Source organism: Uranotaenia lowii, chromosome 2 (assembly GCF_029784155.1).
Source record: "Uranotaenia lowii strain MFRU-FL chromosome 2, ASM2978415v1, whole genome shotgun sequence".
In the NCBI taxonomy this organism is placed as follows: Eukaryota; Metazoa; Arthropoda; class Insecta; order Diptera; family Culicidae; genus Uranotaenia; species Uranotaenia lowii.
The window spans coordinates 152,932,194-152,955,506 of record NC_073692.1 but is presented as its reverse complement, the minus strand read 5'-3'; the positions used below and the strand labels follow the sequence as shown (position 1 = coordinate 152,955,506).

At 34.8% G+C, this 23,313-nt stretch overlaps 1 protein-coding gene across 3 annotated transcripts in view; it reads left to right on the top strand.

Annotated features, from left to right (window-relative positions):
- LOC129745879 (mucin-2-like) overlaps positions 1–23,313 on the top strand; it is a 158,690-nt gene that overhangs the window by 107,907 nt on the left and 27,470 nt on the right. For all 3 annotated transcript variants that reach the window (XM_055739251.1, XM_055739253.1, XM_055739252.1), the window contains exon 4: positions 17,794–18,347. In XM_055739251.1, the coding sequence (XP_055595226.1) occupies positions 17,794–18,347 (554 nt within the window). The remainder of the gene's footprint in view (positions 1–17,793; positions 18,348–23,313) is intronic.

The following is a 23,313-nucleotide window of genomic DNA, read 5'->3' as shown; positions in this document are numbered from 1 at the left end:
TTCCCAACTTCAAAAAGATTCTAAGTGTTTTCCTTTAAAAAGGACTTTCTCTCAAAAACCATGTTAATTTGCGAAAACCGTGTAAAAAACCGTGTTATTTCCTGAAAACTGTATGTATGTATGTATTATATCCACCTTGGGTTTACGGCAGCGCCGCGGTTGTGGCAAAAAAAATAACCCACACGTCCATCTTGGCTACCACGCAACACAATCATAACCACTCAATGAGACTTCTAAAGGAATGGAATCGTAAGCAGAGGCACTAACGGTATCCAGGGTGAAAAAGGGAAAAGTCTCGAGAAGCTATAACCATATTGTTGACTAACCACGATAGCATGCAAATTATAATCCCGCCGCCAAGGCTTCCGAAAAAAGAGTGCGTCCTTATTTTACAAAAAGTAATCAAATACTTTATTTTTCTCAACCATGCCAAATTCCCTTGACATAAATTGAGGAACGTCTAGTATTCAATACGGTACTAGCATAAAGCTTAGTTCTTTTAGAAATGGGACATTTTCTTTTGCTCATAGCTCGTTTACTAGTAATCGGACATTCAAAATTTTGACAGCATTTTGTTGCCTGTAAAATGTACTATCCGACCTATTTTTTTCAAAATTTAAAATTTACGCGTTTTTGAGAAATTTACGATGCAAGAGAAAAAGGAAAATATAATTTTGCACAGTTTCATTCAAAATCCATCATTATCAAATTGATAGCCTACAAAACCGTTGATTATTCAAAGAAATACTGAGTGTGAGTGGTGGAAAAGTATGGAAATACTGTCAAAAATGTCCACAAAGTTGAAATCAACCATTTGAGTGAAGCATATGATCGGCAACTTCGGCTAAGGGTCATCAGGGAAGTCAAGTCTCATACCAGCATTTTTAATTTTGAATAAGCGGAAAACTAAGTGCAGGTCGCTGAGATATCCAAAAAAAAATTTCTCCGATAAGCTGAATGTGTTGCCATGTTATGAGTCATTCAAACCTAACCTCAAACAAAATTTTTTTGCTAGATCCACAGCTCGTAAGCTGTATATCTGGTTCCCAGGATATGGGACAGATGATTTCTGATGAACGACAAAACTTATGAAAAACCCTTTTTAAACAAATTCCAGCGTTTGAATCCTATACCACGTCTGCTCGTTGCAAGGTCCCGAGTATATTGAAGTATGTTTTTGCTGGTTATTTTGTATAAAATATAATGATTTGCCAGAATTCTGCTCCTGTGGAAAAAAACAACAATTTTCAAAACGAAAACTATGATTTTCACTCTTTTCAAAAGCCTTAAAAGAGTAATCTTTTATGTACCCTTCGCAACCTACGATCTATACTAACCAATTATACATTAAGTTCAATCTGCTCATGGTTTTACTTCGTTATTGCCAGATTTTGCCAGCAGAAATTCCATTAAAAACGCTCAAAAAGTGGCTCAAAAATAATCAAATTTGTTAATTTCGAAACAGCTGTATCCACTAAAGTGGCCTCAGTTTCTTTTGAAAGAGAAGTATTGGTCCGAAAAGTATCAGAAATTGAAAGAGGGGGATGTAGCCACCTAAAATACAGATTTGACGAAGTATTAATTTGAAAATCTAATCATTATCATGACTGAAAAAAGTGTGCGCTGGCCGAAGGGAGGTACCAAGAATTAAATAGAATTTATTCTTACAAAAAAACGATAAATATTTTTTTTCAAATTTTTTCATGAATTATTATAAGATTACCTTCATTTCCTTCATAGAAAGTATTAAGATCAAACGAAAGGTTTTTGAGATAGACGCATTCGTAACTGTCCCATTTCTAAAAGAACTAAGCTTTACACGGTAACCCGCTCTTTTTGTAAAACGAGGATACCCAGATGCCCCTGCCCTTGTTGTTAAAATATATCAACGATAAATTGAATAAAATGTAGTCAAACGAGGTAATATAATAGAAAACAGTATATTGTAAAAAAATATAATATAAATGTAATAAAAATATAATATAAAGATAATATAATGAAACACAGTAAAATAAAATATAATTTTGTATAATCGAATAAAACAATTGACACAAAAATACAATATGATTTAGAACGTTGACAAAATATAATATCAACATGTGAGAAGTTTTCATAATTTTGATTGAATAAACAAAAGAGTTCAAATCACCTGAAAAATTAAAAATAATGAGAATGTATTAGTTTGGAATCATGTTGAAGAAATCAAACCGCAGGAATCCTGTTAAAACCCTTGAGAAAAAAAATATTAACGAAACTGAAATGCGACTAGAGTCAATAAAGTTCAATCTGGTCCTGACCAAATGTAAAAAAAGGAAAGAATGTATGAAATATTGATGTTCATATGCTGATCTATTTTTCTATAGCTGAAAATCAAAATAATCAATAAACAGGAGAAATCATACCATGATGCGCCCTGATGATACCCAAGATTTGTTTTTAGAAGAGCGCGTCAAACAGCAGGAGAACTTAATACGAGTAGTACTGCCACAGATACATACCTATGCGCTCGATCCCTTTGTTTGATGCCCTGATGCATCCCCCCAAACCCATGAAAACGACAACGATATACAGTGCAATTGTAAAATACAATAAATAATAATTAATAATGTGTAATAATAATAATAATGATAATAATAATAATGATAATAATAAGAATGATAATAATAATAATAATAATAATAATAATAATAATAATAATAATAATAATAGATGATAAGCATAGTAAAAAACAATATATTAAAAAATAAAAATGATAAACATTCATTAAAGATGTCACCAGATAGCCTGTAAGAATTTTGATGTTGATTGAAATCGAAATTTGATCATGAACACACATTTCACAAAATATGATACACCTGTTCAGCTAGAAACATATAAAAAGTTGCAATACAGCATGAATAGTAAATTATTTTGTTGAAATCAAGGTTCTACTGAGATGGTTAAAAGTCTCTATAATAAAAACAAAAAATATAATAAAATATTATAAATACACATCATAAAAACATGGATTTAATGTTAAGATTAATTTAAAACATGAATAACTTAAAAAGAGAACACAAACAAAGGTTGTACAAGATGTTTGATCAGGATAAAAGGCTGCAATGATAACATTATTTAACTAACAATATAAAATGAAATCAAGAAAAAGTAGTAATGAGATGGTTCAAAGTTATGATATAATAAAAAAAAACATTTCGATAAAAAATCATAATGATGTGAAATTTGATATTAATGGTATAACAATATAACAAAATAATAATAAGGATTGATTCAGTATCAACGAAGGAACCGGATGCTGATGTACCTATTAATAATACTAGTGCTGAAAATAAAATATAGGTTACAGACTATTGAGTCCATAGTTCATTCGATATTTTCACTTTTCAAAATATTAATACGTTGAGACTTTCACTGACGTTTCACTGTTGTGGAGATCGAATTTGAACTTTCAATTATCAGAAACAGTTTTATTATTATTTTTGTCCATAATCGGTGATGTGATGATAACAGAATAACTCATAGTTATTTGAAACAATACCTTAATTAGTAAAAATACTAAATATTATAAAATAAAAACTGTCGTTGTAATATAGATTTATACTCTTCTGATGGTAGGCATTGATTATTACATGGAGTGTGAAAAGTTATTAGCACAAATTTTATATAAATAAAACTTTTGGAAAACATTTTGAAAATTTAGCTTTCAATCCTCACACTTGATGTATCATAATTTGAAAACTTGGCTGAAATGAAAAGATTTGTTATGGAAATATTCAAATTAGATAACTTCTGTCCACTAGAAAAAGTTTTCAAAGCTTGAAGATTCATGATTCATCTAATATCCTGGAACTAATTATTAAGTTATTATCAAATGTGAGCGGTAGAAACATTTAAAGTTTAAATCTAAAATTTACAACCTCATAATAAATCTCTAACTGAAACAAAAAAAAGAATTCATCACTATATTTAAAAGTTGGTGTCCATCCCTAATGACGTAAAAACAGGAATGAACAACCGACTATTGATATGAGTGGGAGCGAGATGGGTGTTGTAATCGTCGAAGAGGCCCTTCATCTCCTTCAAACGACCTCATATACGAAAACAGTAATTGCGTGATCGGGAACAGAAAGTTTCTTCTTTCGATACCAGGTTCAGAGCCGAAAATTCGAAGGCACTAGTACCTACCATTTCCAATTTAGACCTATATGATGAAAAACGTAAGCTGGAGTGAACATAAAAATCTGCTGGGAAGCGACAGCCAGCCAGTCTAATTAGTTCCCGCATCGTTCAATAAATTCCGGAGTCGAAGAAATCTTGTGAGAGAAAGAGCTAGAACTAAGCACAAGTTCATTTGAGAAGTCGCTGAAAACGGATTCCAGTGTCATCATGGGGAACAACTCCATAAGAAAAAAAAAATCGCTGAGCAAAATGAGAAAGGGAAGGAATATGTAGGGGGAAGTGTTCCTATATGCGCATATTGGGTAATATGCGCATACAGCCGATTGACGATATGGCTGGAGATTCATCATATCTAATTAGTGCAGTTTGAGGGTAATACGCTTTTAACACATGGCATAAAAAAATTAAATTATTATATAAAGTCGAAAAAATTTAAAAATTCAAACAAGATTTTTGTCAGTTTTGATATAATATATTGAACTTTAATTATTGTGCATACAGATTCTGTGAACAAATATTTTAGTGGTTTTTCTTTCTTATTCATCTGGAAATCGGAAATTCAACAAATCGAAGCTTTTGGCAAAGTTGTAAATGATAAGATATTGGAATAAGAGACAGGTTCTGAATGCCCATATCAAGGCAGGTTAAATGCCTATATCAAGAAAAATAGATAAGTCTTATAAATTTTTTACTTTCTATCATTTAAACATGAAATCTATGCTCAAATCACGATCTTACAGCGAAAAAAGACGAACTTCCTACTGATCCGATAAAAATACAATATGGAAAAAATATTACCCTGAAATATGGCCATATGGCACACTTAACTATATTTCATGTAAAAGAACTAGTGATGTAAAAAATTTCACCAAAATTTCGGCCTTGACGTATGCTTAACATCCGTTTCTACCATTTTCAATTAAATAATATCAAAATATTGCAAGTGGTAATGAAATATAGCTTAAAACATAAATATGCGCATTTAGCCCGCCAGTTTCGGAAATCGGCTATTTTGACTTCTTTTATTATAAAATTATTTTCACAAAAACTGTAAGAGATTTTAACAGAAAAATTTCACTAACGTATATAAAACAGATGTCCGCTCATGTGCATATAGTTTTCAGACTCCTATCTTTTGGAGTATAGGAGAAAATGAGTGCTTTCCTTAATATGCGCATATAGCCTTCCTCTCCCCTAAATGGAAACTTCTCACCGGGATTTCAGCTCTCTCCGCGCTATGCTGAGACGCATCGCCTGCTTCGATAGAAAAATTGATGCCGTGTGCCTGGGAGACATCAATGAGGTACACTTTTTCCACCACATTGGGGAGACATGTTCGACCATGTCCAAAGGCATCTGATTCTTGAACTTATGCGTTTCACACACTGCATCCTGCTTTTGGCAGTACTTTTTCCATCTACGCTGTGCCAAAGACCCTGACCACAAACACTATTTAAAAATTCAGAATTCCTCGAGGTTTCGGAGAATTTACACTAATTCACCAATGTTTTCCTATCCACTTTACTGATGAACGTCTCTTATACTATGCTTCGCAATCTCCATCGGATTTTCCAATTTTCTTCTTCCATAAAAAAAAACACTTCACGCGTCATCGAAAAAGACCCTTATAACTCGTGACGATTTTTGAAAATATTCTCGGGAAAAATAACGCACAAGCTATCCTTCACCAAGCCATTTTATCCACTTTGTGTTCTTTCAGTATTCTGTTTTCACTTATTATCGCGAATTAAATATTTTTTCCCAATACTCGGAAAAAAAATTGTTCAACTTCCACCGACGCATCAAGAGACGGAGCAAAAATCGACCACACGCGACGAGAGCACGACGGAAACTCACCGTGTAATTTCCTGAAAACTGTATAAAAAACCCGTGTAAAAAAACCGCGGTAAAAAAACCGTGTAAAAAAACCTTGGTGTACTACATATTCGATTATTAATTTTTAAGTTCTTTTCATTAACAGTTTTTCGTAATGAATAGAAACTTTTGAAAATACATCCTTAAATCTTTGAAATGATAAGTTTTATTCATAGAAAGATTTTTATTGTAACAAAATTAAAAATTGAAATCTTCGAATTTGCTCAGAAATCTGTAGAGCTTATTTGATTTGAACATAGAATAAGTTTAAAAAAGAATTGAAGGCTTTAATCAACATTTAAAAGTAAAAGTAATTGATTAAAATTTCTCAATTCAAAACTAATTATTGCAACCCTATTCAATATTTTAGATGTTTAGGAAAAAATGCAGTATTTGCAATTTAAATCTATACACCAAAAATATTAAATTTCCTGCACTTTGTTTACAAGAAATATACATTTTTTTGTTCTTCATTGAAAATCAATTCCATAATAAAAATCCTGTGAATGTTAAACTAAACAAAACCAGGGTTTTTCCATTAAAAATATAGCAAAATTAACTTAAATTCTAATTGAAATTAGCAATTTTCAGCTGAATTATGTATTTATAATGTCTTGTAAAGAATTGAAAGTTTTGGAATTGAACGAACAATAAAATTATAATCATCAATTTCATGCAATTTGAATTCCCCATCGAAATATTCATTTTGATAATTTTATCTAGATTGTGAAACTCATTTAAGAGCTGAATCTTAATCTGAATTTGGAATTTTGCATCTATTTCCGAATTTCAATACGATAACTGAAATATACAGAAACACAAATGAAACTGATTTTTAAATTAAGATTTCAAATCAGCATTTCCATCATAAGCCATACATTGAAATTCAACTATAAATCTATTATTTTAATTCTGACGTTTTGAGTTTCAATCAGAATTTATTATATTTATTATTACTTGTCCTCTAACCATGCGATGTATTCATCGTTTGGTTTTCTGGACCCTCATATAAGGGGGTTTAACCCCCAAAACTGCCATGTTACCCGTATTAATTTCTTATCAATCATGGTAAAAAATATGTAGAATGTACATTAGACTAGTTCAATTTTCGACTTTTGTCAAAGATCAATGCTGGACTTATATCGGTTGTTCTTCAGGCATTTTCGAGTATTTCTGCCTAATTTGAGATATTTTTAACCAGTCTCTGTTCGCAATGAGTTTTTGTGAAAAAAGTATATTCTTCAAAAAAGTCCATCTTCCCATGTCAAGAAAGGTAATAAAAAGCTTTACAAGAAAAGCTTTTGTGAAAATTTTTTTTTTGGATTTACTGCAGATTTTAAACTTTCAACTTGTAAATAAAATTTTTGTACAAGTTGTTAGTTTATGATTTTTTAAATTTAAATTTTTTTAAATCGATTTGTTTTGAACAGTTTTCTAGAACAGATCCATAAAAATGCTGATAATGTCAACCACCATGCATCATAAAATTATCGTTTAAATCCACAGTGGTTTTCTAAAACTATCATAAGAAATTTTTTAAGAAAAAAAAATGGACTTCTTCCACAAAAACCAATTGCGTAGAACACAGATTAGTTCAGTAGAGCTCAAATTTAGCAGAAATACTTGAAAATGAATGAGGAACAACCCATATGAATACGGCTTTGATCTGCGAAAAAGTCGAAAAGTTAACTAGAATAATGTACATGTTTTGATTGGCTGAACTTGTTCCTCAAAATTGTACCAATTATTGAAAAGAGTTTAGCAAAGATCTAGCAAAAGCTTTTTTAAACAATCTTAAAACAACAATTTAATATTTTAAATTTTAAGATAATATATGTACATATACTTTCTCAGTACATTTTCAATTTTTAACATCTCGCATGTTTAATTGTAAATTGTAAAAATTGTAAAAAAAAAATTAAATTATGAACTATCGACATTCTGAAAACTAATTATGGGACCGGATAGAAATCTGCATCGCTTAAAAGTGCATCTCTCAGTCAAGTGTGGTGGAAAATCTTCAAATAGCACCAAATCGCACATGGTTCCGAATGGATTTTTTTATTGTTGCAAATTTCTCATAATGTTTGTTTTCCTCGCTTTACCATTCTTCTTCCACCAAGCCACAAGCATGCAGAAAGTCAACAAGTGTGCAAAAAGCATCCAAACAAACCAAAAAAGCGGGAAAACACTTAACATAGATGGTAAACACTAAAAGTGCATACCATCAGCAAGCAGCCAGCCAACATGCTCCAACAAGCCCAGCCAGCCCAGGGTGGTTTTGCACGAATGATTGAAGTGAAAAGTAAAACTGCGATGCTATTTGTTCGCTAACTCTCAATCCGATTCCCTCGTCGCCCACCTGCCATGCTACGGCCACCACCCTTTTTGTGTAATTTTTACACCTGGTTTTCATTTTCATGAACAATAACAATCTTGTTACTCTCGTCTCGTAAAAGATCAAGACAGCCATCACGCCGAGTCGGATCCGCGCTCCAGTGAATCGGGAAAATTTAAAACGATGTTATGTTTTGTTTTCGTTTATGCTCATTACAGAACCGCTTTTGTCGGTGGCGGTACAATTTGGCACGATTATGGCATCAGTTTATGGAATAATTGGTAGTTTCCAGTAAAGCACGAGAAAATTGTTAACTCATAGAATTAGACTAAATCAATTCCATAGTTTTGGACAAGTGTTTTTGAAAACATTGATAAATTAACGAATTAAAAATTCTGTGAGCTCGAAAATCAAACCTCTGTAATTTAAATCAAATTGAGCTTAGCTTAACTTCATTGACTACTCACATCCACTTTAAGTCATTGGACCCGAAAGGCCGCCTTAAACTTTTGCTGAATTTATTCCGTCATCATTAATACTTAAAATTTTTGGATTACATAGCCGCAGGCGTGGCTAACTAGATCGAGATCCACATCGCCAATGGTTGATACTTCGAGATTGACCGTGGCCATCAATTTTGTCTAGCGCACACAGGGGAAAACGATGTAAAAAGGTGATCAAAATTGTTTACGCCAAAACGGAGCATTTTAGACCCATAGTGTCTTCGAGACGTTTTACCTACATTCAAAGCACTTTAAAATGAGCTTTTGATAAAAATTATTAAATCACCTAGCAGTGAGATAGAAAAATATTTTTAGTGTTTTTCATTTAAGAGCACTTATGTTTTTGGCAAGTTTCTAGATTGTAAAAAATGTAGCCATTTTGCTGAAGACGTCCACATCGTAGAAGCTAACCCAAAAAAGTTAGAAGGGTTCAAAATAAAAAAATATTTTTTATCAAATTTTTCAGTATTTTAACGATATCTTTCCAGGCCGAGCTTATTCGAGTAAGATATATTTGAAAGAGTTTTTTGGAACACACTTAATTAAAAATATTCAGACGGAAACGAGTTAGATCGGAAAAACTAAGAAAAAAAATTTGTTTTCGAACACCTGTATCTTTCTAGTGCAAAATCGTTCACACGGGTAAACCAACTTATCTCAACGAGAAAATCATTAGATCTCGTAGTTCTCGAGTAAGATTTTTGGTTATTCCGCGTCATCGTACCGAGTCATATGGACGTACCCTTTTTGTCAAGGGTTTAGGTATTTGGAATCAGCTTCCAAATAACCTACGAAACTGTAATTCTCTTTCAACTTTTAGACGAGATTATTGAAATTTCCTTAATGTAAGAAACCAGTAATTTTTTGTGGATTTAAGAGATTTTATAATGTTATAAAATTATTAGTTGACCAGAACACAAATCAGAGAACTACCTTAATTTAAACTAAGTAGTGCAAATTGTAGTAATTTATTAGGAATTGAATTACCTTAAACTAAATGATTATCAATAAATATATAAATAAATAAAAACAATTTTGTTACGATCTTACTATTTTTCAGAGGCTATCTAAACTCCCCAATATTAAAAGTCCGCTTGAATGTTCTTGATGTGTAGTCACCAAAACCCAACCGGGAATCATTGAAAAATGTGAGCAAATGTAACCTTTTTTGTAAAATGATATGATGCCCGCAGAGCCAAAGGGGTGCAAAAATGGTCGATTTTGAGTAAATAATGCCAAACGTTTCTCCATGATGATTTTTATAGATTTTTAAAATTTTATTCGCATTCTTTTACGTTCAAAAGAAAATTGAAAATGGCAACAAAATTAGTTTTAATACACCTTTACGGCAACTTTTTGAGTGGAAAGAGCCAAATACATCAGATTTTTAAAATTTGAGAGTTTGAAAGAGTCACTATAAAGATTTATTGTTGTTTTTTTTTTAATACAAAAAAATAAAAAACTAAAAAAATATGAATGATCTGGGAACATAAGTTTCACAAAAACCTTGTTAAAACCATTAGAGTTTTTTTTAATTCCTGGACATTTTGTTTAAATCTGTTTCTAATTACCAATAAGTACATGGATTCTCCTCTGGGTTGCAAACTCTTCTTACAGGGTTCGATTTTATATCAATTTTAATGCGTTGGAAAATATCGGGTTATGAAAAATTAAAGTCCATCTCATGCTTAAATAAATAGTTTGAATGATGTTAAAATCAATGATTTGACATATTAATATAAGAAGAATATTTGAAACTTTTTCAGCAAAGAAAAGCTTTAAAAAAACATAGTGAATGGAATAAAAGTACTTAAAATTATTAAGGTTTTTATGACATTTCCCTAGTTGTAGCCAATCCTTTCAAGAAGAAGAATGAAATGCAATACATTGTAGATTATTCATCAATGCTTTCTAAAGCTTAGATTTCTGAAAAAAAAATCTGTGGTTTGACCAGTATAAATCTGTAATAATATGATTTCGTAGCCTGTATTGAAAATTCGTGACAAATAGTAAAGAAACAGTCAATTTTAGTTAAAAGATATCTACTTTTAAAAGTTCGAGAAAAAAATTAACAAAATAAATCAAAACGGTGATAAACTCTAAATCAAAAAAAAAATAACTTTGTTCAAAATTTGTGTGCTTTTGACAAATCTTGGCTGCAGGCATCAGACTTAAAATTTTAAATGTGTTCAAGACTCAAAAGTTTACTTTTTTTTTTCAAACATAAAACTTAATTATAAAAAACTGCGTCGGGGCGTAAAGATCAATTTATTGATTACAAGTTTTTAGCCAGTGATTAAGTTTTCAAATAGATTTTAAGAATTGAAATTTTAATTCATTCTTAACGCCGATTAAATTTTGAATAGCTAATAAAGTTCTATTTGTAATTCTTAATTCATGGTTTTCAGGGCCGGATTAAGCCATCGGGGGGCCCGGGGCAATTTTTCTCGGGAGGCCCCTGTAATTCGTTTTTTTTTCGAATGCTACCTAGAAAATACAAAAGCTTTTAAACGTGTAGAAAAAATGGGGATAAGTTCAGTATATTATCTTCAAATAGCCATGTTGTCTGCTTAGAAAATAGTTTTTGGTATCTTCAAATAAAATTGTTAATCAATCACGAGCAAAAATTGCGGAAGAGTTTAGAAATTTCTTAGAAATGAAAACTCTGAACTGAAAGCTGCAAAATGCTGAATTAAATTCTCATTTTTTTTAAACCCTTATCACCAACTAAAATTCTCTAATTTAAAAAAATTACCAGATAGATATTTTAAATGATTTTCATATAATCATTGATCGTTCGGTTTGTGCTAATTCGAAGAATATTTACCTAGTGACAATTAGGAAGTATCTTGGAGATTTGAAACATAGAAAACAAAATTTAAAAAAAAAATAAACAAAATAACTAAATCCATATTCCATAGAGATACAGATATAAGAGTTTAAGAATTCAAAACTTTAAATCACGTTATACATATTCAGAACCAAAATTCAGTGTTTCAAATCTAAATCATAATTTCAAATCAAGTTTTCAGAAACAAAATATGAATTAAATTTTTAAAAAAGATACAAAGTTACAATCAGACCAAAAGCAGAAATTGCACCTAATGTGAATTTCAATTTTATGTCTTTGAAACACAAAAAAAAATCTTTCCATGAGATGTTTTTGAATATGATTCTCATCAGATTAATTTTTTTTTTTAAATTGTTATTCTAAATGTGACGAAACTTTCATTCGACGCCCTCAAAGCCAAAGGGGTTTTAGTGCAAAAATGATCGGTTGGAAAAAAAAATTAAAATAAAGATTAAATGTTTGAAACACATAATCAGTTATCATTGAAAAAAAAATCAGATACGGAGTCCAAATGAGTTTAGTACTATAAACTAAAGTTGCCGGATTGCCCGATTTTATCCGGGTTTGTCCGGATATTTAACATAAAATTTGACAAAAGTCAGGTCCGGCCCGGTTGCCCGGATTTCATAGAAAAAAGCAAGGATTTCATAGAAAAAAGCGCGGATTTTGCCCGGATTTATTAACATTATTTTCCAAAACAAACAGAGAAAATCATCTTGTGTTGTGTTGTACTCAAACGGATTTTTTTGTGCAAGTTTTATAAAATTAATAATGAAAAGTTTTTTTTAAAGCTTAAAATACGATTTAGAAATTGCCGATGAAAAAAAATCAAGTTTTTTTCTCGATTTGTGTTGAGTATTTCCTGGTATTTGATCAATTTCGCTCAGATATTGTCTGGATTTTTGGTAGACATTTTGGTATTAAATGCCCGGATTTTACCAGGTTTTTAGCTTGAATAGCCTGGATTTGTCCGGCCCGGGTACGTGCTGAAAAAATTCTGGCAGCTTTACTTTAAACAAAGATGCTGAATTTTCAAAATTCTGAAAAATGATGAAATTGAACTTCAGTAACTGAAGAAACAACACAAGATTTGAAAATCCCAATGAGTTGAATCTGAAAAAAGATCATAGAAAAATTCATATTGAGAAAATCACTCAATGATACAAGCAACTCAACTATCAGATCGTTTTTATGATAATTTGAGAATGATCATTTGGAAAATGATATGCTGAATTCAGGACATTCACTTCAGTAGATGATAAAATTTTGGTTAAATCAGTTGAAAATGTGCCAGTACAAATTTCATGTCTAAGACAGAGATTGGTATGGAAATTCAATAAAGAAACCCTGTACTGTCGATTGGTCCAATTTAAGCAACTACAGTTTTTTTTAAAGATTATACTTTCAAAATTAAGGAGGTAAAAGGGTTTAGAATTTACAAACCAATGAAAATTTCAATAATAATGATTGAAAGGTGAAAAGTTATTATAACACGCGGTTTTAACCCGGATACTGCCAGGGTGAAATTCTGAAATGTTTATCATAAAGCGATTATCGGCGGCTATTTATGTGCAGAAAACCATAACTTGGAAACTTAACGTAACAACAAACATTATTTTTGTGCAAGACGTTTGAATGTAATGAAAATGAGGAGATGTTTTTTTTATTTTACCTGTTCTGTAAAGAATATCGTAACTGATATGTTTCGATAAAAAATGTAAATTTGAGATGTTTTGCCTCATATTCTTCCTAATTTTTTTTGGAATTCGGTTTTTCCAAAGATTTTGATATTCTCAGCTCGCAAAATGTTTTAGAGCTCCTTCACTGCTTACTCTATGGGGCTCCCTTAACTTTTTAAGACAAAAACTAATCTAGATATTTTTTCATGTGGGCCTTTTAGTTTTTATATTTCAAGTTTTCATTCCGATTTTCTAGTTTTGATTTCTTTTCATGGATTTGTAGTAGTATGATTAAAGTAATGTTTAAACTTTTTTCCCTCGGGGGCCCGGGGCAATTGCCCCTTTTGCCCCCCCCTTTAATCCGGCCTTGATGGTTTTGGAATTTTCAATTCGAATCTCATGTATCTATTTACTTTTTTATTCTTTATTTTGTGAGTAAGCTTCCATATTTTTTGTGCGTGTCCAGGCTGGGCAAGTCCGGGCTGTGGGTATCTAAATTTTAAACTCATAACCGGGCAATAAGCCAAAATCTGAATATTTGCCATTAAAATGTAAGAGGAAAGCTGAAAAATAAACACATGAAAAATAATTTTTACCAAAGTACAACTTAACAACTCTTAAATTAAAAAAAACATTTGAATTGATTGTGAACAAGTTCAAGATTTGAAATTTCACACAATTTATTAATAATCCGCGAGAAAACTCGATATCCAGGCAACCGATCAGGACCTGGCATTTCCCAATTTATTTTGAAAATCCGGGCAATCTTTAAACGTTGTTTAATAACAAATCACAAATTATTTAAAAACTTTTTTTTCGTAAAAAAATTACTTTGATTTTTTTGTTAGCAACAGCTAAACTTTTGTGATCGATTGATCAAAAAATATTTAAACAAGCGTTTTAGAAATAAATAAGTTTATTTTAGTTTATGTTGTAATAAAATACTGTTATTCTTTGCATTTAATATTAATGATAAATTAAATCTTGATACCTATGCTAACGCTTCAAAAAACCGTGAAAAGCAAAAAATTTTAAAATTAGACTTCAACAAAATCCAATTTTGTCATTTGGTCGTTGCCACTTGTTCCTATAACGGGTGCAATATAAAAGCTTCTCTTCTGGACCTATGAGAATCCATATTTCTGTTCACAAAGTTCAATTATCGGTATAGCATTTTTTGAAAATTTTATTCAAAGAATATTTTAGCTAAAGAGCCACAGCTTTACGTCCAAAGAGCCGCTTGCGGCTCGCGACCCGCAGGTTCCCGACCAATGCTTTAGGGTTTACCCAAAACACAATAAAGCTGCTCTTGGAGCAGCTATACTATAATACTATACATAATACTAACGGGCCCCTGACTTTCTTGAAACAGTTATTGAATGATAATATTCAAACCACAAATACAGTTGGAATGAAAGGCCAAATTATGATTGGAAAGCTACAAACTAGTAACGGCAATCAATAAAAGAGGAAACATCGATATGATTTTTTATCTTAACAAGCAACGATTTTACATTACAGACCCTGTTCGATTTTAGCAACACGCCTATACATTTTGTGTTACCAAAATCGAATGTTGCTAAAATCGAACGGTTTTTTTCTCAACTTTTTTTCAGTTACTTTTACAACATAGCCATTTTTAATATCATTAACGTTATTTTTTGTCAATTTCCGACCATTTTAAGTAATTTTTAATTTTTTATCATGTTTTTGATGCATTTTGCACTTTTCTTGTTTTGTCTTTAATGTTTGTTTATATGTGTCATATTTGCTGTTTTTGACATTATTCGTCATTTTTGAATTTTTCATCTTTTCTTTAATTTTGCGTATTCAATAAAATTGAAAAAAAAATGTTTATATTGTAACACTAAGGTTTTTTTTACGCGGTATGAATTCCGCCGTTAACGTATAGGACTTGAAATATTTTCGCTCAAAAAACGTGTTGATTCGCGAGGACGTGCAGAAGAATCATATCCATGGAAAAAAAACCGCGTAGAAAGAAGCTGTGTTTGAAAAACTGAGCAAAATCAAACCGCGTGAAAAAAGACCTTAGTGTACATTTTATCATCATTTCTGAACATAACAACGTATTTATGGTGTTTGTCTAAATTATGTTGGCTTTGTTATAACGAAAACTATAAGGTAATGTTTTTTCTAAAAACCGTTCGATTTTGGCACAGGTGCCAAATGTTGCCAAAATCGAATGTTGCCAAAATCAAATGTTGCCAAAAACGAACGGAATCTGTATTTGTAACATTAAAAACTAGCTTTTATGTATTTCGATTTGTTTTTTTCCTCAACAAAGATAAACCCAAAAAATTGTTCAAAAAAAACGACAACGGATGCATAAAAAACTAAATGTTATTGTAAAACATAGTTGTAATCAATATTACACAAACAGTTAAAAAATAGACATAATTCTTACAAAAAATTACAGGAAAAACAGTGCGCAGATCTAAAAAATGGAAATCCAATATAGCAAAACCAATTAGCTGAACTTTTTACCAATTAAACCATCAATCGTTTCAAATAAGGCGTTTGAAAGAGGTTCCTTTATTCTAATGACTATGGCTCTATCTTTTATAAATCATTAAATTGAAGCAGTAAGCCTTTATAAGGTGTTAGTCAATTTGTTGACTTTGTTTTTTTTTTTCGAAATTTTGAGAAACTATGTTAGAATTCTGGCAGTGAAATGTTGGCTTTTAAAAACCTTTATATAACCAAGGATCACACTAATGTATATTGTCTGTTTTCGAAATTTGACCTTACCTACATTTTTGCAAATACATACAGTGAACGAAATAAAAATAGTACCACTATGAGTTTTGCTTGTAAGAATATGAATGATTGAAAATCATCAAAATCTTCTTCTACAGTTTGTGTTAAACTGTTCAGCGGATGATTCAAACATAAGTTTACTTTTTTTTTCGGATGAAGCAATAGGCGTTGAGGGCCAAAAACATGAAAAAAGGGTGCGAAATAGGAATTGTACCACTTACGTTTTTCTACAAAAATCATCTTAAAATTTACTTTGTACAAGTTATGCACTTTTACAATGCAAATTTTATGAAATAAGAAATGCTTCTACAAACTTTTTGAACAGATATCTGCATTTTTAGGCGTTTTCTAATATTTCAAAGGTTCTAAAAGAGGTTTTAAAGAAGTTTTCCATCAGCGCTAAAAAAATTGACATTTGAGTTTTAATACTGTATCAAACTGCTTATTTTTTTCATTAACATAAAGTGAAATGATGCTAATGTTGTTAGGGGTCAATTTTGAATCCAAAAAACAGTTTTGATTTAAAAAACTTTAATTTTTTTTTTCAGTAAACCCCAGTTTTAAGTCGTAGATGGCAGCATTTTCTTGAAGTTTACACCATTTTAAGTCTCAATATTGACTTTCCGGGTCTATTCAGGCCCATATCCATAATTTCGTGATAGCGCCGAAGTTTCTGCTCATCTCAACTTCCGATTCAATTGCAAATTATACCAAAATCACCAATAGCCATCTGCTCCATCATTCTCCATAGGAATGTACAAAGTTACTCAGATTACCGGCCTAAGAAATTGACTTTTCAGCGACCTTGATGCAATTCTAATTATTTGAATTAGGGATCTTAGAATTTCCAAGGCATTCACGTGTACTTACTCCTTGATCAAAATCATCCAGCACACCTTAATTAATCCCGAATAGTCTAAAATGGGTCTCAATTTCGATAGACAGCAAGATAGTGCTTCATCCAAAAAAGTAAACTTATGCTTGATTTATCCGTTGAACAGTTTAAAACACACTGTAGAAGAAAATTTTGATGGCTTTCAATCATTCATATTTTGACAAGCAAAACTCATAGTGGTACTATTCTAATTTCGTTCACTGTATGAATCAAAGTCTCTGAGATTTTAGGTCACCCCAATTTAAATTGAACTTGTCCTAGCACTGAAAGTACACTCGGCCAAGTTTATGGCGTTGGTTGGCATAAAACCAACAAGGCAAAACGGAACTTGATGAGCTATCAAACACCTGCAAATGAGTATGTAGGGCAATTCCGGGCCAACTCTTTCAATTGAATTTGATCATTCAAGGCCACTTCTGGGTTTGTTCGTTTATGCCCTATTGTAAGCAGACGTCTGCCTTCTCGAACAGAAGATAATTTCGTCATTAACCTCAAATCAAGTGCCACACATTTTTCCACCATGGATGGATGGGAAATTGGATTTGGGCTGAACAACTTACTTTCGTTCGACGTTTGCGTCTAACATGAACTGAGCTACTTGGCGTTTGATTTGATTCCACACTCTATTCGAAAAACCCGATTACGAGTCAAGCGTTAATCTGTTTTAATTTTGATTTCTCTCTTTTTCTTCGTAGGTTCCATGGAGACCCCTCTCCTACCATGTGCCCCAGCAGCAGCTGATTAGCGTGGCCAGTTTTGACACGACCAGCAAAGACGAGCTGGTTCAGATAGCCCAGCACAATGCAAACATTCTGAAGCATTTCAACCAACCGATAACGCAGTATCAGCAAAACCCAGGCAGCAACAATCCTCAGCAAGGGCAACATCCGGCCCAAGGGCTCGCCGGTGGTCCTCAGGCGCCTCAGACCCTCCAAACGCAACAGCCATCGATTCCACCGGGTCAGCTTCAACCGAAACTTTCCCCGCCACCGCCTGGGGTCTTTGGGGGTCACACTCCAATCCCGAAGTACATGACGACCCCGTTGCTGCTGACCAATGTGAGTCCAGCTGGTGCCATGCAAACGACGGCTCGCCATTCGATGAAATCCCCGTACGGAAGCAAATCAGACCAAATTACCACCCTCAATATCGTGCACACGCCACCTACCCAGAAGGTTCCGGGTCCGGGGGTGTCGTCTCATCTGGCTCCGGTTGGAGTCAAGGCGCCCAAGTTTAATTCACAGCTCAGGTAAAATGAAACGAGTCAAGTCGTCTGCACGGTTACGATTACGATGGGAATGTGGGGCCTCTCCATGTAGATTTTGGGGAGATCATCCCACGGCTGGGTTCGGGGTGACAAATTGAACAAAAACTGTACCTACCTACCAAATCAGCATACCCATCAAAGAGATTTTCGTCAACTATAGGGTGGGAAATAGAACGCAATCTGAAGGCTTAACTATTTGCATGAATGAACTGACTTATTCATCGCTGCCCTGATTGTTCGTGACTTATCCTAAACAGGTCAAATGTGAGATCAGTAAGGGATCAGATTAGATTTTTGAGAAATTTTATATGTTCTATGAAAAAAGTAATCAAGTGACGGAGTAGAACTAACAAATGGGTGTTTACAAAAAAGGATTCAGTGAAAACTGAGAAAAAAAAAGTTTTTCTTCTAATGTCTAATGTTTTCAAGTAAAATAAAAATTCCAACAGTTCCGGGATAACAGTGAAAACTTCCATTGAACCGTAAAACTTTAATGCATTGAGTGATTGGTCATTAATTTTTTTAAATTCCGCTTATTATTTATACAGCTCAATATACAAAAAAAAACTTCAGTGGTTAAGAATTTTAAAAAGAGATTTTTTAAAAGGTTTTTTTATCCCAGGATATTTTCTAACACATTTTGACCTTTTTTCAAAATGTTGAGGGACAAGAATAAATACCCTACAAAAAAACGGCAAAATCTGATGCAATGTGCGTTTTTTTTTCGTATAAAATTGGATACAAATGCAAATTTTCGTTTGTTTTTAAATTGCTGGTTTTAAAAATCTTCTACATGAATAGGAGGACTTATCTTTAAAAAATCTTGAAAATATCGAAACAAAAAACTTCATAAAGACAATTCTCGTTTGTGGTCTGTAACCAAAAGTATTTTTGCACAAATTTATGAATTAATGAATTAATGTGTTTTTGCGACAATGCATTTGATTTGGTTTCCGAAGCAATGGTATATGCATTTCAATTTTTTTAATTGCGAATTATAATTTAAACTTTTCACTTTTACATGAAAAACTCACCTGATTAACTAGAAAAATGGATTTTAGCCGCATTTCTGCCGAGCAATAATCGGGTAGTCGATTTCCATCAAACTTTGTACAATGTTTCATTCATAACTGTATAATTTGTCGGGATTCTTTTTTTTTACAAGGTGGAAATTTGACTCAATCCATAACAGCCGGGTCTTTGCTGCGTGAGTGGGTTCGTCCCACTAAAACCACCTTGGGCTTCGTGTGCCAGATGTGCACTTATACATCTCACCCTTTTCCTTTTCCTCTTTCTCAATTTTGGTCTTTCTCCTTTATCTTCTTCCTCCTTCATCTTCTTTCTCCTTTATCTTTTTCCCTGCTTCTCCTTTTCCTCTTTCGCCAACTTCAGACTGGTACGGAAGACCCCGAGACGTGTGCCGGTTAGGTAACGTTTTCATAGTAATTGCACCCGTCACAGCATCCACTCCCGCAGGAATTCTAACCACCAACTCATGGCTGACTGAGAAACTACCAACTAGAATCCCGTCACGACCACCCCGAATGGTATCTCTGCTTCTTTTTGCTGCAGGAAAGATCGTTGCTGAGTACGTGAGACCTTCTAAGTCCCACCATACGTATGAGTCCAGATTAGGGTTATACCGCGGCATAAGATCGCGTTGCCTTTGAATTGTGGTGTCATGCGAGGCCCAAGACCTTCCATTAGCTTGTCAAATTTTGTGGACTATCTTGCTCTCTCTGTTCATATTCTTTCCTGATTCTTATTAGATCGCGCATGATTTGCGAGATTTCGTCGACTATAGCACGCCACGACTGTTCGTCGCGACACATTTCACTCACAATATTTTCAGCGTTTAAATTTTGAAGTTGTTGACGCCTTGAAATGAACCTGGGGCAGTCAACAACAGCATGTTCTGCCGATTTCTCCGTATCTACGCATTCCGGGCAATAAGGCGAGCTGATAAGCTTAAACCGATGAAGGTATTGCTTAAAGCACCCTTGACCCGACAGAACTGCGTCAGGTAGAAGTTGACTTCTCCGTACTTCCGATTTACCCAGTCTGAAGTCGCAGGATTAGCCTATGCGCCCATCTTGCGTTGTTCGATGCGTCCCATTGCCCTGCCACTTGAGTATTCACGCTGCTCGTTGAATTTTACGCACTTCTCTAACAGCTCTTGCTTTGTAACATCCGTATCCTCCGCCAGAGTTATGTCGATGGGAATCATGTCTGCGATGACAAAAGCTGCATCTGCTTATATGGACCTATACGCACAGGAAACTCGCATGGCTATCAGCCGATGTGTGCTCCATTATTTGGATCTGTTGCGCTCTATCGCGGAGCCCCAGGCCGCTCCTCCGTATCTTAGTTTCGACAGTACTACGCTCGCAAGGAGACATCTCTTGCTACTCTTTGGATCATGGCAGTTCGGCATAATCCAGGCCAATACTTTCTATGCACTTTAACAACAGTATTGGGTTATCACCTACGCTCTGGCATAAAGCTCTGTAGAAGTTCTCTTTGCTTGTTTTAATAGCTCGCATAAGTTCGGCATAGTTCGGCATAATCCAGGTCAATGAATCTATGACTTTCTATGCACTTTAACAACAGTATTGGGTTATCACCTACGCTCTGGCATAAAGCTCTGTAGAAGTTCTCTTTGCTTGTTTTAATAGCTCGCATAAGTGTCACCCTGGCTGCTCGGTAAACGGCACCTTTCGTTTCTCTATCGGCTTCGTTTCTCGTCCGTTGAGCATGTCGTCTGGCTTTTAGACAGCTAGTACGAAGCTCAGCTATTTCTGAGGTCCACCAGTAAGCTGGTCGTCGTCACCACTTCGGTGTATTCCTTCTGGGCAAGGGCATGTCGCACACCGCTACCATCATTTTCGTCAGCTGCTCAGCATTACCGACCTGCGATGCTTCCTGCATGTTAATAGCTTCGGTGCACACTTCCTTATCGAAAACTTTGGTCTTTCATCTCCGCTCATGAACTGGCAGTTGCCTTATTGCCACCGGATTTCGGTCTCCTACGCTTAACGTATCGCCTGGTGATTGCTGTGCGTCTAATCGTCACACACTCTCCAATTCATGTCAGTTTTCAATGATGGGCTCGCAAAGGTGATATCTATCACTGACGTTCTGTCTGGTGTTCCATGCTTGCGATAGGTGCTGATAGATCCAGTGTTGCACAGCTGTAAGAAACGTCTTACCACTTTCGCCGGCGCCTCAGAGACTCCCTTTTTGGGCCTCAGGGCGGCACGCTTATCCACAAAACAAATCGCAGGGTATATCAAATTGCATGCAAAGAAAACTCCCAAAATAACTGCGCTTCTCATAAAGTGTATATTACCAAAACTTTTGCACAACTGAACCTCCCACTTTACTTATGACTATGATCTGACCAGGAGGGCCTAGCCATTGCTGGTAATGCTAGTTGGTGGTACCACCGTCGACTTCCGTCCGCTCGAACCTTCCGGTAGGCTTCCTCGGGTGGTCCTGGGACTAAACCTTTTTCCTTCGACTTCCGTGGTAGTTAGTTGATAGCCCAAAAGCGTGACTGCTTGTCCCGAGCTCAATATGGCGACGGAGCTGGGTTGCTGACGATCTGATGAGGTCACGATGATTGGGGCTTTAAACTAAAGAAAAAAGGGTCCTTTTGTAAGGACATACGCTTGTAAGGGTAAGTTTTCTGAGCGAGGGCAACGATAAGTTTTCGAATCACGGCTTACCTGGCGTTCTTTAGCAATTCAATCGCTCTTCTTTCTAATTTTGTTGATACGGTAACACCTGCACTTGGGTTTTGAGATGTGTGCACTTTGGTGATTTTTTGAAGAGTGGGCGAGGATCAGCCAGTATACTCTGACCGGCCTTGAACCGATTGTTCGGGTCGTTGCCCTCGTCTTGGCGCCTTAACGAGTTAGTTGGCGTCGCCATCCAGGCGTCGCCATCCAGGCGGTCCAGGCGTCGCCATCCAGGCGTCGCCATCCAGGCGTCGCCATCCATGCGTCGCCATCCAAGCGTCGCTACCACACGGGCGCCGGATACCCAAGGGTTGGATTGATGGCCATCTGGTGGTGAAGTTCTCAAGCTCGATCAGTCTGGCAGATGTGTCTGGCAGTAGGTGGCTAGGTCTGGTGAAGGCTTTGAGAGAGAAAACTAAACATACAAATGACAGTCACTGCGATATTGAAAAACTACATTTAACGTGACTAATCGGTGAAACCTTGTTGAAAGTGTCATCTGGCGCTTACACCTCTAGTCTCGCGAAGAACTCTAACATACTGTGGCCCCTAGGGTTGTTTCACCTACCACCCTAGTTAACCGCCCAATCGTTGAAGTCTCCTCCTACAGGGGCCCTTTCTGTCAGTTCGTGAGTGAGTTCATCCAACATTATGTTGAACTCCCCGATCGTCCATCTTGGTGGAGCTAGCAGCTGCTGAAAAAGATGCCGTTAATTTTAGCAATCACGAATCCGTCTCGAGAATCTACCACTATCTCATGGATAGGAAAACGTCCCGTGGCGTAGGTAGCAGCTAAGCTAGACCTGTCCGCTGCCCAATTACCGTTTCCAGACGGAATTCTCTATGGTTCTGATTAAAGCGCCACATCACACTTCCTTTCGCCTACCAGAAGCTGTGCGACCACGCTATGGTTAAGGTTTAGCTGGATTACATCCAACTTTACTGGCTTGCCTTTGCCTTTTTGTATGCCTGGCAGTCCAAGCCACCAGTTTCGTGAGCGTTGTCATCCGCCTGCTTGCACAGCATGCGTTTCGGTTGATTTTTGCAAACTCTAGCGAAGTGTCCTTCTTCACCAAATGTTCGGCAACATCGTGACCGGTCGAGTCCGTTGCGGCTTCGGGATTGGTTATCAAAGTCTCAGCAATTGAAGCAGCGTTGCATTTGTTTCGGTATCCTGGGTGCGGTTCTAAAGTGCCCCACTGACCACC